The sequence below is a fragment of the Podarcis muralis genome, chromosome 16, assembly GCF_964188315.1.
Source record: "Podarcis muralis chromosome 16, rPodMur119.hap1.1, whole genome shotgun sequence".
Taxonomy (NCBI): Eukaryota; Metazoa; Chordata; class Lepidosauria; order Squamata; family Lacertidae; genus Podarcis; species Podarcis muralis.
This window is the reverse complement of record NC_135670.1, coordinates 1,687,994-1,702,933: the sequence shown is the minus strand read 5'-3', so window position 1 is coordinate 1,702,933 and position 14,940 is coordinate 1,687,994. Positions and strand designations below refer to the sequence as shown.

At 45.3% G+C, this 14,940-nt stretch overlaps 2 protein-coding genes across 2 annotated transcripts; one reads left to right on the top strand and one right to left on the bottom strand.

The window, feature by feature from the left end:
- The first annotated feature begins 1,620 nt into the window (after window positions 1–1,620).
- On the top strand, window positions 1,621–4,485 carry LOC114586066 (uncharacterized). The gene is made up of 2 exons (XM_028708988.2): window positions 1,621–1,658; window positions 3,538–4,485. Exon 2 carries the CDS (start codon window positions 3,559–3,561, stop codon window positions 4,078–4,080), a length of 522 nt encoding a protein of 173 aa, XP_028564821.2. The 5' UTR covers window positions 1,621–1,658; window positions 3,538–3,558; the 3' UTR covers window positions 4,081–4,485.
- A 4,263-nt stretch (window positions 4,486–8,748) lies between these two features.
- LOC114586640 (uncharacterized) lies at window positions 8,749–13,042 on the bottom strand. Its single transcript, XM_028710297.2, has 2 exons — window positions 12,969–13,042; window positions 8,749–9,840 (listed from the first exon to the last, which is right to left on the bottom strand). Exons 1-2 carry the CDS (start codon window positions 13,029–13,031, stop codon window positions 9,391–9,393), a joined length of 513 nt encoding a protein of 170 aa, XP_028566130.2. The 5' UTR covers window positions 13,032–13,042; the 3' UTR covers window positions 8,749–9,390.
- Window positions 13,043–14,940: the final 1,898 nt, after the last annotated feature.

Below are 14,940 nucleotides of genomic sequence, written 5' to 3'. Positions count from 1 at the left end.
ACCATAATCTATTTTGAAGGCTTGCTTCCCCTCTGCCAGGCTTAGGCCAGCTCAGTCAGCAATATCCCCATACCTAAATGGAGTTTGTATCTAGCATACTTTATAGCAGCTCAGCTTAAACCAGTGTAAATTAAATTGGCTTTCCATACTTAAGACTGCACCTTAACTTTGTTGGCAGTTTTGTTGCTAGTAACAGCTGCTCTGCCCAAGGAGCTGCTTTAGGGATGGGCAAATCAGTCAATTTTGCTTTCTCTTCGTTTTTCATCTTTCCTAGCCTTAAGTTCAATTCTCCACATTTCTGCATTGGTTTGCAATTAATTTTTTTTCCTTTTAAAAGTTCTTGTGAAAGTTCATCAGCAATATTTTTTCTGCACATTTCTCATAATACACACATTGATTGGGCACTTTCCCCTAATATGTATATATTATTTGCAAAGTGAATTTCTCAGCCATAGTGCATTAGTGTACGCTCACTCCACTGGATACATGCTTCCTATTTTCACAGTTTCCGCAGATATATGCATTTTGGTGGACGCGGGTGGCGCTGTGGGTAAAACCGCAGCGACTAGGACTTGCCGATCGCATGGTCAGCAGTTCGAATCCCTGCAGCGGGGTGCGCTCCCGTTGATCAGTCCCAGCGCCTGCCAACCTAGCAGTTCGAAAGCACCCCCAGGTGCCAGTAGATAAATAGGGACCGCTTACTGGCGGGAAGGTAAACGGTGTTTCCGTGTGCGGCGCTGGCTCGCCAGATGCAGCTTGTCACGCTGGCAACGTGACCCGGAAGTGTCTCCGGACAGCGCTGGCCCCCGGCCTCTTAAGTGAGATGGGCGCACAACCCTAGAGTCTGTCAAGACTGGCCCGTACGGGCAGGGGTACCTTTACCTTTACCTACTTGGCTGTGGACTTGCATTGCAAAACCTAAAGAAATGCAAGTTTCTAATGGAATCAAATCTTGTTAACAGTCAATGACTGTTTCAAAGGACATCTGTGTCTTGGTTCATACACTGTTTTTGGAAAGTGTGGATTAGGTTGGTTTACCATTAACTGAGAGATGAATCTAATTTCTTCTCCGTCTCTCCTCTGCCAGTGATGGGTCTGGGAGGTGAGGAAACTCCTATTGTCCATCACTTTCCTGCTGAATATGAAGTTAGCCCAATGAAGAAATGGTTGCCTAAGACATAATCTGGTGTTGACATTCTCGCTTGGACATGTGTTTTAGATCCAGTTCAGATAGATGCCACCAAGTTGATTCAACTTGCCTCTCTCTCAACAAGGGTGGGGATACACTGCTGCCCTATTTACTAGGGTTTTTGTTTTGTTTTTTAGTCATGGGAATTTTACCAAGGGCAAATGACAAATAAAATGTAGGGTGGAGTTTAAGAAGAGCGAGAGAGAGAGATTATGATATACCAGGAAGGCGAACGACTCATACTTCATAATAAGCAAAAAATAAATATGTCCAATTAATTGGGGCAAAGATAGAGATAATAGATCAAATGCTTGTTGAGAAATAATTAAATCTCAAAGTGGAAGGCGGTACGCCTCTCATCCTGTGGCCTGCGCCTTGGAAAAAAGGTATAAAAGGCCAGGCGTCTCCACAGTCTCTTCAGCAGCAACTCTCAAGCGCATCTCTTCATTTCTGCACTCTAGAGAACCAGGTAAGAGGAACATTCTTGAGAGTCTCCCCATCTGTCTCTCTCTGTCTCTCTCAAGTTCTGCCTCAGAGGAAGCAAGCCTCTGAGTGCTTGGAAAGGCAAATGGGGAGAGCTGCTCTTGCACGCAGGTGCTGCTTGTGGACTTCTCCCTGGGACCTTGGTTGGCCACTGTGAGAACAGGATGCCAGGGTAGATCCACCAGGGCTGTCCTTATGTTCTTTTTGGATTAGGTAAATCCATGGAGAATGTAGCTATCAGCAGCTACCAGCCATGGCGGCAATGTTCTACCTCTACTGTTGGTGGGAATATGCCTCTGAAAAGCAATTTCTGGGGACCGTGAGTGGGGAGAGGGCGGTTGCATTCTGGGTGGTCAATGTGAGGGCAGGAAGCTGGCCTAGATGGGCCTTTGGCCTGATCCATCAGCAGAGTTCTTCTTAGGTTCTTAAGCTGCCACTGAATGTTGCTTGAAGTGAAGTTCTGAGAGGGATTTGAAGGTTCCTGGTGGGGCGAGAACCTGCAAAGAATTATGAGAGAGGGAAAAATAGCTTTGCTCAGTTCAGAATATAGATAGATAGATGCTAGATACATAGATGATAGATATAGATAGAAAGATAGAAAGGAGAGAGAGGGAGAGGGGGGAGAGAGAGAGAGAGTCCATATGCCAGGGATGAGGAAGCTGTAGCCCTCCAGATATTGTTAGACTAGAACTCCAAACAGCCCCCAGCCAACATATGGACAATTGACAGGAAGGATGGGAGTCAGAGACCAACATATGGAGGGCCACAAGTTCTCCATGCCTGCAGTCCAGTAATAAGTTAAGGGATAGCTTTTAGTTGAGCGATAGAGCCTGTTGAAGGTCCCAGAAGAAATCCACTCACCCCACCCCAGTTCAAAGAGTTCTCAGATGACAGATGCCGAGCCCTTGGAACATAGTCAGTCAATCAACTGGAAGAAACTATGCTAAGATAGACCCAATGGGCTGTATGCAACATTAATACTACTCAGGGGAGACTCAATGGGCATAACTCATTCCTTATCCCCATAACAAGAATCCCAAATTGTTTCAATTTTTTTAAAAAAATAAATAAATCAGGTGGTTGTGATTTGTTGCTTTTTTTATTGGGAGGTTTGTAGATTTCTTGTGGGTTGGAGATGAACAACAACAAAACTTTATTCAAAAATTAAATCTGGCCTAGTGAGGAGTTTGAACTTGAACGATCTCTCTCTCTCTCTCTCTCTCGTGTGTGTGTGTGTGTGTGTGTGTGTGTGTGTGTGTGTGAGAGAGAGAGAGAGAGAGAGAGTTAATTTGCTCCTGTGTTACCATCTCTTGACAAAGAATCTCAAAGCCACGCCTGGTGTCAGTGAATAGATGTTCCATACCAGCCTGTTGTTTTACATCAGTTAAGAATTTTGCCCTTGAGGTCTCACAATTAAGATTGTGTGTGCTTACTCATTAACTATTCTGGCTCACCTCCTAAGCTTTCGAAACCAAAGATCGTTGCTTTGATGATTAATATATATATATATATATATTTAATACTCTTGTTTATTTTTCCGAGATAACATCGCTGTGTAGAGATAAATTGTCATAGCAGTTAATGTAGGATGTAATTTCCATACTAGAAGAGTGGATAACATAATAATTGCCTTGTTGGGTCAGGCTAAAGATTTGCCAGCCATAAATAAATAAATAAATAAATAAATAAATAAATAAATAAATAACCTACAACTTTCAGCGAAATTGGGGAGGACTAGAATTTATATTGGAAAAGTGAGAAACTTAAAAGTGGTGGATTCAACCTGCCATGCCCCACGCTACGTGGCCTTTCTGCACCTCCTTCCGAATTAATGAATTGCTTTTCTCCTTGCTGTTGTTCCCCAGGCTCACCTATATTCTTCAGACATGTCTTTCTTCTCTCAGTCATCGTGCTCCATCCCATGTAGCAGGCCTTCCCATGGAATTGGACAATGTGGCATCGGCGGTAGCATCGGCGGTGGCATCGGCGGCGGCATCGGTAGCATCGGCGGTGGCGTCGGCGGTGGCATCAGCGGTGGCATCGTCAGCTATGGCGGCGGCGGCGCCATGTCATCCGGCAGCCTTGGCGTCGTCCCCGGTGTCCCCCAGTCCTGTATGAGCCAGATCCCACCGTCCGAAGTGACGGTCCAGCCACCTCCAATTGTGGTGACCATCCCAGGACCCATCCTGTCCTCCAGCTGCCAGCCGTTGGCCATCGGAGGCTATTCCCCATGTGCTAGCGGCTATGGGTATGGCGGTGGCTATGGCGGCGGATATGGGTATGGTGGTTCCGGAGGCTACGGCTACGGTTCCTCCCGCTACGGACTGGGGGGCTCTGTAGGTGGGTACCTGGGCAAATCCTGCTATGGGTCAAAGCGCAGGCAAAGCATCTGCGGGTATCCCTGCTAAGATCAAGTAGATTATCCATCGGGATCTGGGGCAACCTGGAAATCTGACAACCGTGACCGAAACCGGCAACTGAATTTAAGGACTTGAGCTTTCACAAGTGCTGAGCTGCTGCAGTTTCAAGCAGAAGCCTTGAGTTGCTCCGTGCCTCTGAAATCTGTACCATGACATTCACACATTGCACTTTTACTGAGATACGTTGCATTGTCTCTGGTATTTATTTTCCACCCCCTCTGCTTGCTTTTTTGTGCTAGTTGCAGGAAACCTTCCCTCTAAAGGAAGGCAGGACAGAATATACTTCACCACATGCTAGTTGTGTCATGTAAAACTATATTCGATGCTGTTGTAATACAAACATCTCCTCTCCCCATATCGCTCTTTCCCCTGCTCCATTAAAGCTTTTGTTGCAGCACAGTCTTTGTTGTCCTGGAATGCTTTCTCTTTCCTGGGGGGTGAGAGGGGTGGTTTAAGGTAAAGGTAAAGGGACCCCTGACCATTAGGTCCAGTCGTGGCCAACTCTGGGGTTGCAGCGCTCATCTCACTTTATTGGCTGAGGGAGCTGGCGTACAGCTTCCGGGTCATGTGGCCAGCATGACTAAGCCACTTCTGGTGAACCAGAGCAGCGCACGGAAACGCCTTTTACCTTCCCGCCGGAACGGTACCTATTTATCTACTTGCACTGGTGTGCTTTCAAACTGCTAGGTTGGCAGGAGCAGGGACCGAGCAACGGAAGCTCACCCCGTCACGGGGATTCGAACCGCTGACCTTCTGATCAGCAAGTCCTAGGCTCTGTGGTAGAACGCACAGCGCCACCCGGGGTTTAGGTACTGTAATTTTAAAGCTCCATGTAGCCTCCAGGGGTTGTCCCCACTTAGAATGAATTGCAGTAGTCAAGCCCTTGAAGGAACGAGCTGCTGGTGTAAGGAAAAAATGGAGTTAGAATCTGAGCCTTCTGAAGACTCTCTTGGCTCTACATGCATTGTGGTGATACTCAACAACAACCCCCTAGGATTGGCAGGTAGCACAAAACCCCTCCATTGACTGAATATCCTTAAAAGGTCACTGCAACCAAGGGCTGGAGATGGGTGGAGTTTCTGCCTTCTCGATCAGGCAAGTAAAAAAAACAGAGACTCCTAATATTTGCTTACACCAGCCCTGGCCAATCCACTACTGCATGCCTCTACCATTAGCCAATGAAAAGGCCCATGTTCCGCATTCCTATCCTAACAGTTGCCTGAAGAGGACTCTGGATTCCATTTCTGCCCTTCTCCTCTTCCCACGTCCTAATCCCTGAGCATGTTACACATTACCTTTCCAGATCATTTAATCCTTCAGCAGACTTTCAAGAAAGACGTTTCTTTTTTTCCTTAATTCACTCAAGTTAAACAAAGTGCTCCTCCAGCCCACACAAGCTATTCTCCACAGCCCACACATCCTTAAACTTGCTCGGCTGCTTCCCTGGAACAACAGAGGCATCTCACCTGGAGCAGAAGGTGCACATTCAACTTGAGGAACACTTACGATACTTGAGTACAGGTTTTACATCTTAGTAGTTACACTTTGCACTCAGCGAGGGCTGTGAACCTCTGTACCCAACTAGGTGAGCTGTACACCTGTCTGCTATTATCTTATTTATTATTTTGTTGAATAAAATGTGTACAACGTTTGACTGCAAAAACAACAACACCACCACCTCAGACTGGCTTATAGAAAGATAAACAATGCTGTTTGCGTTCAACTAGTGTACCTCTGTACACAGCTAGTTGAGTTTCACCCTTCTATGTTACTCACATGTAACCTCCAACAAGTGTACAATTTGTGCACCTCTGTATGCTGCGAACATGAGTTTGACCAAGCTGCGGGAGGCAGTGGAAGACGTGCTCTGGTCCATGGGATCATGAACATGACTAAACGACTAAACAAGTAAGCACCAAGAGGAGCTGTACATTCATAGGTTATTCACATGCAATATGCAATAGGTGCACAGTCTCTGCACACACAATTAATTGAGCTGTTCAACAAGTTACACTCTTTCACACTATTGTACACATGTAGAGACAGCTTGTATCTGTGTTCAATGTAACATGTGAACAAGCCTTTCATCTTAACTGTCTCAGCTTCCAGTTTATAGAAGTCAGAACTAGAATTTAATAATTCCAGGTCTGAGCCATTCTAGTCCAGTTCTGCTTAATTGGACTGGGTGTCTTTTTCTTTCCCATTACTTAAAATCCTTTTCTTCTTTTTTTGAACCAGAGATCCCAGGGGTTGGACCAGAGATCACCTACATGCAAAAAAATGTGTTCTACTCCTAAGCTGTGAGCTCTTGAAACAGGAATATAGGAAGCTGCCTTTGACTGGTGATTGGTCCATCCAGTCCAGTACTGCCAACTCTGATTGGCCACTGCTTCTGAGAGTGACAGTTGAACTTAGCTATAATAGGAACACAGGAAATGCTCTGTTGCTGCATCAGGCCAATGGCCTTTCCAGTCCAGTTTCCTGTTTTCACAGTGGCCACTCAGATGCCAATGCAGAGCCCACAAGTAGGACCTGAACGCAGCAGCAAATCTTTCTTTCCATATTCCCCAGAAATTGTTATTCAGAGAGATACTGCTTCCAACAGTAGAGGTAGTACACAGCAAATAAATTTAAGAAGTGTCGGCTGGATCAAACCAGTGGCCCACCTAATCCAGCATATCACAGAAGCCAACCAGGTTTTTGTTTTGACTAGCAGATGCTTTTGTAGCTCCCACCAAGGTACCATCCGTAAGACCCCGCTCCGTAGGATATGAATGACCAAGGTCATTCTTCCTCCCCTCCAAATATTGTTGGATTACAGCTCCCATCAGTCCAAGCCAGCAGAGCCAGTGCTCAGGGGTGATGGGAGCTGTAGTCTACCCTGTTGGCTAAACTTGACATAGAGTAAATCATAGATCCATCAGGTCTTCACTGGTGTTGAGGACCCTCAGCTTTGACAGTCTTCAGTCAGAAGCTCAGGTGCTCAGCATTTCTGAAGGACAGGTCCGTAAGCTCCATCAGGTGTTCATATCATGATTGTCAAAACATAGCTGGGTCTAGTCTTTCCGGGCTTAACAAAGGGACCGCAGAAGCTGAACCTATGTTTTGGCTGGCAAATGCTTTTGTACCTCCCACCAAGGTACCCTCCGTAGCCAGAATATCCAGAAGCACATGGGCTGTAGCCTCCAGATACCTCAATGGGAGAGCTGCAAACAAGATCTGAGCTCAACAGCACTCTCCTCTCTCACAATTGCTGACCACTTGGATAGCTCAGCTGGTCTGAGCATGGAGCTGGTGAGTTGCAGGTTCGATCCCCTTATGGGACAGCTGCATATTCCTGCTTTTCGGAGAGCTGGGCTAGATGTCTTCAGGGTCCCTTCCAACTCTACAGTTCTTTGATTCTATGAATCCACACGGCCTCCAATGGATGCAGATCATAGCGGTCATGCCTATTAGCCATCTAATCTTCTTTTAAAGCCACCCAGGTTGGTGGCCACCAATGCTGTTCATGGGGTTGAATTTCCTAGTTTAACTTTCATTATAATTCCTTCTGTTTTCCGTCTTCAGTGGGTGAGTGCCACGCCTCATGCAGAGAAGTTTAGCAACACCCACATGCAAGAGGGAAGTGGAACGAGGCTCATGGGTAGGGATGGTCTCTACTGCCTTTAATTGTTCTATTTCAGTTTTACTGGCACTCCAATTATTGGTCCAGCTTTTCCTGTGGAGTTTTTGAAAGAATGTACAGAAACTCCACACTTAAAAAGCTTGAAGAAGAAGAAGAGTTTGGATTTGATATCCCACTTTATCACCACCTCAGGGAGTCTGAAAGTGGCTAACATTCTCCTTTCCCTTCCTCCCCCACAAGAAACACTCTGTGAGGTGAGCGAGGCTGAGAGACTTCAGAGAAGCATGAGTAGCCCAAGGTCACCCAGCAGCTGCATGTGGAGGAGCGGGGAAGCGAACCCAGTTACCCAGATTACGAGTCCAACGCACTTAACCACTACACCACACTGACTGGGGTACCCACCTTTTACATAACATAAACATCTCCAAATCTTTTCACTATACTTCATATGGTAAAATACCTACTTTCTTTCCATATTTACCAAACTATATGCAATTTGTGAGCACTTTCTGTGTTGCAGAAGCCAAAGGATGTGCACGCTGACTAGGAGTTGCATTCTGATCTGCAAGCATGTTTGGAAGCATCAGATTGGGTCGGTCAATAGTATTTGTGGTTCTCTACCTTCTATTTGGCCACTGCTCTTCATGTGAGCCTTGCGATTTGGGGCAGATCTACTTGACAGGGCACTGCTCACAGTTTGAGTAACAGAGGTATCAGATCATTCTTCCTGGCGAATGAGGAGGCCCCCTGCATGTGTCCTGACCATTTGCCAGGATTTCTGAACTCCACTATGTGTTGCTCCAGTCCAAGGAAGCTCTATGGCTTTAGAACCTTTCCACATGAACGTTGGCAGAATTGGGTATTTCTGCACTCCTTTGTGGCAATGGGACACTTCTATTTTGAAATCCCACATCGTGGACCAGACACCTGATTTTCTTTGTTTCTCTCCTACTCTTCCCTCCACCCCATTATTGTTTTTGGTGGAGTTGAGTGAATCATTGTTCTTTTTTTAAAAAAAGATACAGGAGCGATTATGATGATGCTGCAAAAGCTTTAATAGTAAATAGGGAAATCAAAAGGATACATGTTCCAACAGTAATTTATACAACAAGAACAAGAACAGTGATCAAGCAGAAGGAGAAATAAATTGATGTGCTGTGCTTTGATCCTCTGGCTCTAGTGAGTGCAAACAAGTTGTACAAACATATTCTAGCGGGGGTGGCAGACACCCGTTCAAGGACAAGCTGTAACCCCTGTCCCCAGGATTCCACAAATTTTGGTGGTGACAGCAAACACAAACATTTGGACGCTGGAGCTAGGTCACTCTGTGTGCCCCATGTTTGTGTGTCCTGTGTATGTTTGTATCCTGTGTGTGTCAATGAATGTATCTATGTGTAAGCAGGGGTGTTGCCACAACCACCATGGGCATGGAGCCCTCCCACCCTGAATGCAGCCCCCACACTGAAAGAAGCAGCAAGGTTATCCACCACTGTGTTACAGGATGAAACAGCAGAGAGCAAGAGACAGATACCTGGGCTTGGTTCTCACAGGTGAAGAACACCTTGAACCTCAGCCAGGTATGCACAACACCTGAAACACTATGGATTCAGGCATGGATTCTTCTTTGTCTTGACAGTTCCTGGTTGTTCAGACCATCATGGCTGAGCTTGGGTTTAGCAGGGGTACTTGCAGATGCTTTGTCTACGTCTTGGTCCACAGATGCTTCCAAGGCGTCCATAGCCCCCTCCGTAACCTAATCCGTAACCTCCGTAACCTCCATAACCTCCAGAAGCACATGGTGAGTAGCCTCCGACTGCCAAGGGCTCACAGCTGGCAGACAGGATGGGTCCAGGGATGGTCAGAACGACCTGAGGTGGTTGGATCACCACTTCAGATGGTGGGATTTGGTTGACGCACGAGGGGTGGACTCCAGACAGCACCCCGAGGCTGCTGGCTGAGACTGCGCCACCGCCTCCAAGGCTTCCATAGCCAATGCCCCCATATCCAGAGCCGACACCACACCGTCCGAGACCAATGACAGGTTTTGAGGCGCAAGATGGGATGGCGCAGGATGGGCCACAAGATGGGATGCAGCAAGACATGTTTTGGCACGGGAGGTGAATCTGAAAGGACATGTTGAGAAAGGCCCATATTAAGCAGGTGCCCATTTGGGGAATCAAGACATAATTTAGAGTAAGTCTATATATGGCAAACATGGATATTTACTCATTTAAATTATTACTATTAGATGTCCAAGAGAAAAACAACTACCAGACCTTTAGAAGACATCTGAAGGCAGCCCTATTTAGGGAAGCTTTTAATGCTGGATGGACTACTGTATTTTAATATTCCGTTGGAAGCCTCCCAGAGTGGCTGGGCAAACCCAGCCAGATGGGCGGTGTATAAATAAGAAATTATTATTATTAAAGTATTATTATTATTTAATTATAAAGCTGAGTTACTCACCTTCCTGCCACCCAAGGTGGTACACTATGAAGATGGATTGTATGGTTCTGGGATTCTTGAACTGACGGATCTCTGGTCAGTGATTTGGGTTGAAAGAAAAGCTGTTTGGAGGTGGGGCCTCAGTTATAAGAACATGAGAAGAGCCTGCTGGATTAGGTCAATGGCCCAACTAGTCCAGCATCCTGCCCTCACTTTTTCCACTCAAATGCCTCTGTAGGAAACCAGCAGGGAGCAGCCCTCTCCTCTCTCCTGGTTTCTAGCAACTGGCATCTAGAAGCTTTGCTGCCTCCAACATTGAAGGCAGATCATAGCTATCATGGCTTGTAATCATCAAAAAGCCGTAAAAGAGGATTTGTCTAATCCTATTTTAAGGTTATCTAGGCCAGTGGTCACCATTGCCTCTTGTCGGAGTGAGTTCCATCGTTTAACTATGGGCTCCTTCAATAAGTACTTTCTTGTACTGAATTGAAATTGTAATCCTTACATTTTTTGCAGGTAGAGATTTTTGCATAGAAGCTAAAGCTTCTTGAAAGATCTGCATGGGTTCCCAGTACGTTTCTTAGCACAATTCAAAGTGTTGGTGCTGACCTTTAAAGCCCTAAATGGCCTCGGTCCAGTAGACCTGAAGGAGTGTCTCCACCCCCATCGTTCTGCCTGGACACTGAGGTCCAGATCCGAGTGCCTTCTGGAGGTTCCCTCCGTGCGAGAAGCGAAGTTACAGGGAACCAGGCAGAGGGCCTTCTCAGTGGTGGCGCCCGCCCTGTGGAACGCCCTCCCACCAGATGTCAAGGAAATAAACAACGATCTGTCTTTTAGAAGACATCTGAAGGCAGCCCTGTCTAGGGAAGCTTTTAATGTTTAACAGACCACTGTATTTTAATATTTTGTTGGAAGCCACCCAGGGTGGCTGGGGAGACCCAGCCAGATGGGCAGGATATAAATAATAAATTATTATTATTATTATTATTATTATTATTATTATTATTATTATTATTATTACGAAAGCCTCCAAGACCTCAAATCTAACTTGAAATACTCACAAGTGTCTATGGGAAGGAGATGTTTAAATGTGTACACGACAAGAAGAATAAGAAGTTCTGATAAACCTGTAACCCTCGAAGCTGCAGTGCTGCTGACAGCTGCTTGTTTTCTCTCTCTAGGAAATGCCGCTGGTTAATTCCTTATCTAGAAATATGCTCATGGAATGCAGAGTACAAGCTATGCTTGTCTGAAATCTGCCTAGGGCAGAGTGCTGTGGGAGTGCACTTGGGTGGTCTAGCAATATTGCTTTGAAATAAGGTGGTATTGGCAGATATTTATCCCTAAATTGAGGCCGACGTCTTGTTTTCTTCAACAGCTAGTTTCTGCACACACACACACACACCTTCCTTCTTTCCCCAAGGACAACATTAACCATCCCTTGTTCCTCATCAAGTAATTGAGGACTCTATCCTCATCAGGGCATTTGGTTTTGTCCAACACCAACTCTGTTTCTGCTTGAAATTGGTTTTATTTTTGCCTCTGTCACCAAATTTGGTGGTCCCTGGGGGAGAGGAGGCAAAATGCTCGAGGCTGATGATGCATCAAGTCACCCCTGATTTTTTGTGTGTATGTGTGGTAATTGTTTTCCACCCCCTAAACAAAGCTCCCAGTATGAACTGCAATAGTCCATATCCAACGAAATTCTACTCAGAGCAGAGCCATTGAAATTACTGCATCTAAGTTAGTCGTGTTGATTAATTTCTTTTCTTTAGCTCTCCGTACTCCTAATATGGTCATTAATTTCAGTCGGACTACTCTGAGTGGAATTAACATTGTCTACAACCCAGTAGATCTAACGTACAATGAAATAGACAAGAATTGGGGGGAGAGGGGTCAAATGCATGCATTAAAATAAATCACCACAACAACATCACCTTCCACATATATGTCACAAGGCAATGCTCACAATATAATAAATAAGCTAAAAACAGTTTAAAACGGCACAGTAAATAACAACAAGTATATAATAAAAGCAGTAAATTTGGGTAAAGAATAAAATGAGAATTCCCTGCATACTTAGTTCCAGGTTTAGGGACAGGTACTATTTGGTGAGAGAGCCCCAGCAGAGATTTAAAATCAGAAAACATGCAGCAAAGTAAAGCGTGGAAATAAAGGCTGTTAGACCTTTAAAATATCCCCTTCTAAGTTCTTTCCAAAAAAATTCACTTCCCTTAATATAGAAAGAGACCACATGTTTTGTAAGTTTAAAATGCTTGACTTACAAACTCTTCAAAAGGTCAGAGCCGTGCTTTTCCATACAGCAGCAAAAAAATTGCAGGCAGTGCAACTTGGTTTCAAAAATGGTAAGAGTTTCTAAATTATTTGTATAGAAACACAAAGATGACTTGCTAAAGGCACACCGTTTGAGCTGTGTGCCCAGAACAAAGAGACTTTCCTTCCAAGATGGGTGTGTGTGACCTAGCTAAGCCTGGCAGGACAGCTTACTCTATGGCCTTAACCCCTTCATGCATTAATTAGAGTTGAGCATGTTGATTATATGAGGCTGGGTTTGCCCCACAAAAAGACCCTTGCCTGAAATCCTGGCTAGCCACTGACAGTGCAGATGATATCAAAATAGATGGTCTCACTCAGTATAAGGCAGCTTTCTATGCTCCTGACATTCGGAGGGCCGCAGGTTTCCCCAGCCCTGGATGGACTGCTTTGACCTTCAGAGAACAGAACTCAATTCATAGAACAAAGAATGTATCACAGCCACTGATAGAAAGAATGTGAATGGACTTACCTGAATCTTGAGAGTGCTGAAATGAAGAGAAGTGGTGGAGAGCTCAGGGATGCTGTTGAACATGTCATGCTGCCTTTTATATCCTTCCAGAGGAATTCTAATGGGTGTGATACATGATCTGTGCCTGAGGATTTAATTATTTCACGACTAGTCGTTTCCTGAAATTGTTATCTGCATGTTTAATCTTAAACCCCTATGCATTAAATAATGGTACGTTACAAATTATTATGCGGTGGGGATTTTTGTTTTTGCCACCTTTGCTCATTTTAGTTCCACCCTAACCTATTTCTTTCCCTCTATTATACCATGCTTATCTCTCTGTTTTTAAATGATCAAGGTTTGGATGTTCCCGTAAAAGTGCGGCATCCATCCTGGCCTTTGGCAAAGGGTTACAAGTCAAACTGGCTATGCGGCCCACATCTTCTGGGAACCAAAACCATTGTCCGCATCCTGGATTTGGAGTGTGCATAATTTTTTGCACGACAGCACAAATGGGTTGTCTGTTATGTGAAACTCAAGACAAACATCTTTTCTGGGATTCCATAATGGAACTCTGACGAATCAGATCAAACACCTAGTTTGTCCAACATCCTGTTTCTCACAGTGACCAACCAGATGTCCATGGAAAGCCCACAAGCAACAGTGTTCTCCCCACTTGTGAACCCCAGAAACTAGCATTCAGGGGCATATTGCCTCCAACTGTGGAGGTAGAATCTAGTCATCATGACCAGTAGCCTTAGCTTCCATGGATTTGTCGAATCTCTTTTAAAGCAATCCAGGTTGGTGGCCATCGCTGCCTCATGTGGAACCAAATTCCTTATGAGCTGTGTTTCTTGTGTTTTCTCTGTATCTTCCAACTTTCATCTTCGTTAGATGGCCCTGATGGATTCTATCATTATGACTTCTGATCCCATTTACATCACAGACTTGTAGAGTTGGAAGGGTCATCTTGTCCAACCACCCGCAGTGCAGGAAGCTCAACCAAAGAATTCATGGCAGATGTCCATCCAACCTCTGCTTAAAAACCTCCAAGGAAGGAGAGTCCACAACCTCCTGAGGGAGACCATTGAATGACAGCTTAAAACATGGCAGGCGCAGACCCAGCAAGAATCCCACCTGTGTCAAGGACTGGGCGGATGAAGAGGACTGGTGGAGATTGCCACCCCAAAAAGCTTCCAGACAAGGGGAAGAGGAAGGGAGTATGGATTCAGGATTGTGGTGGTCTTTGGCAGGTCACAACTCAGAAGAAGATAGGAGCTGGGAAATAATGTATGGTGAAGAACAGGAGAAGGGGTGGCAGGTGCACTAGCCCTGAACAGAGACAGGAGTCAGGTGTGTTAGAAACAGTACAGCAGCCAAATCACATGCTGTCTCTGGACATTGTGCTAGACCCCACTCCTTACCCTAGAACCAGGCGTTTCATGCATGTCACAGAGCAGAAAGCCAAACAGAGACTGAGGGATTCCCTTTGTGGCCACCTTAGACAGCAGGAGGGGTCTGAGAGATAGGAAGTACCTGCTGGGGATGGGGAGCAGGCACTCTGAGCAACAGTCCAAGATTGAGGGAGCACATTCCATGGTCTCCATGCATTTCTGTTGATCTAAATAAAAGAACTGAAAGACGTTCTCAGCGTCTCTGATTTCACCAGGCAGTTAGCCTAGTGAGCTGTTGATGGCTTCCTCAGAGCAACCTGTGAATCAACCAACCAATTATTGACCTAGTTAAGAGATTTCACAATAAAATGTATACATCCAAGAGAAGATGTAAGTTAAATTGAATATCTATATAGGAACATGCCCTTCTCGGCACAGTTCATAGCTTCTCTGAGTTATTCAAGCCCATTCGCCACGGCAAGGCAGTGATCCATGAAGGGGAAAAGCAGAGACATCACCTTGCCAACAAAGGTCCGTATAGTAAAAGCTCTGGTTTTCCCAGTCGTGATGTATGGAAGTGAGAGCTGGACCATCAAGAA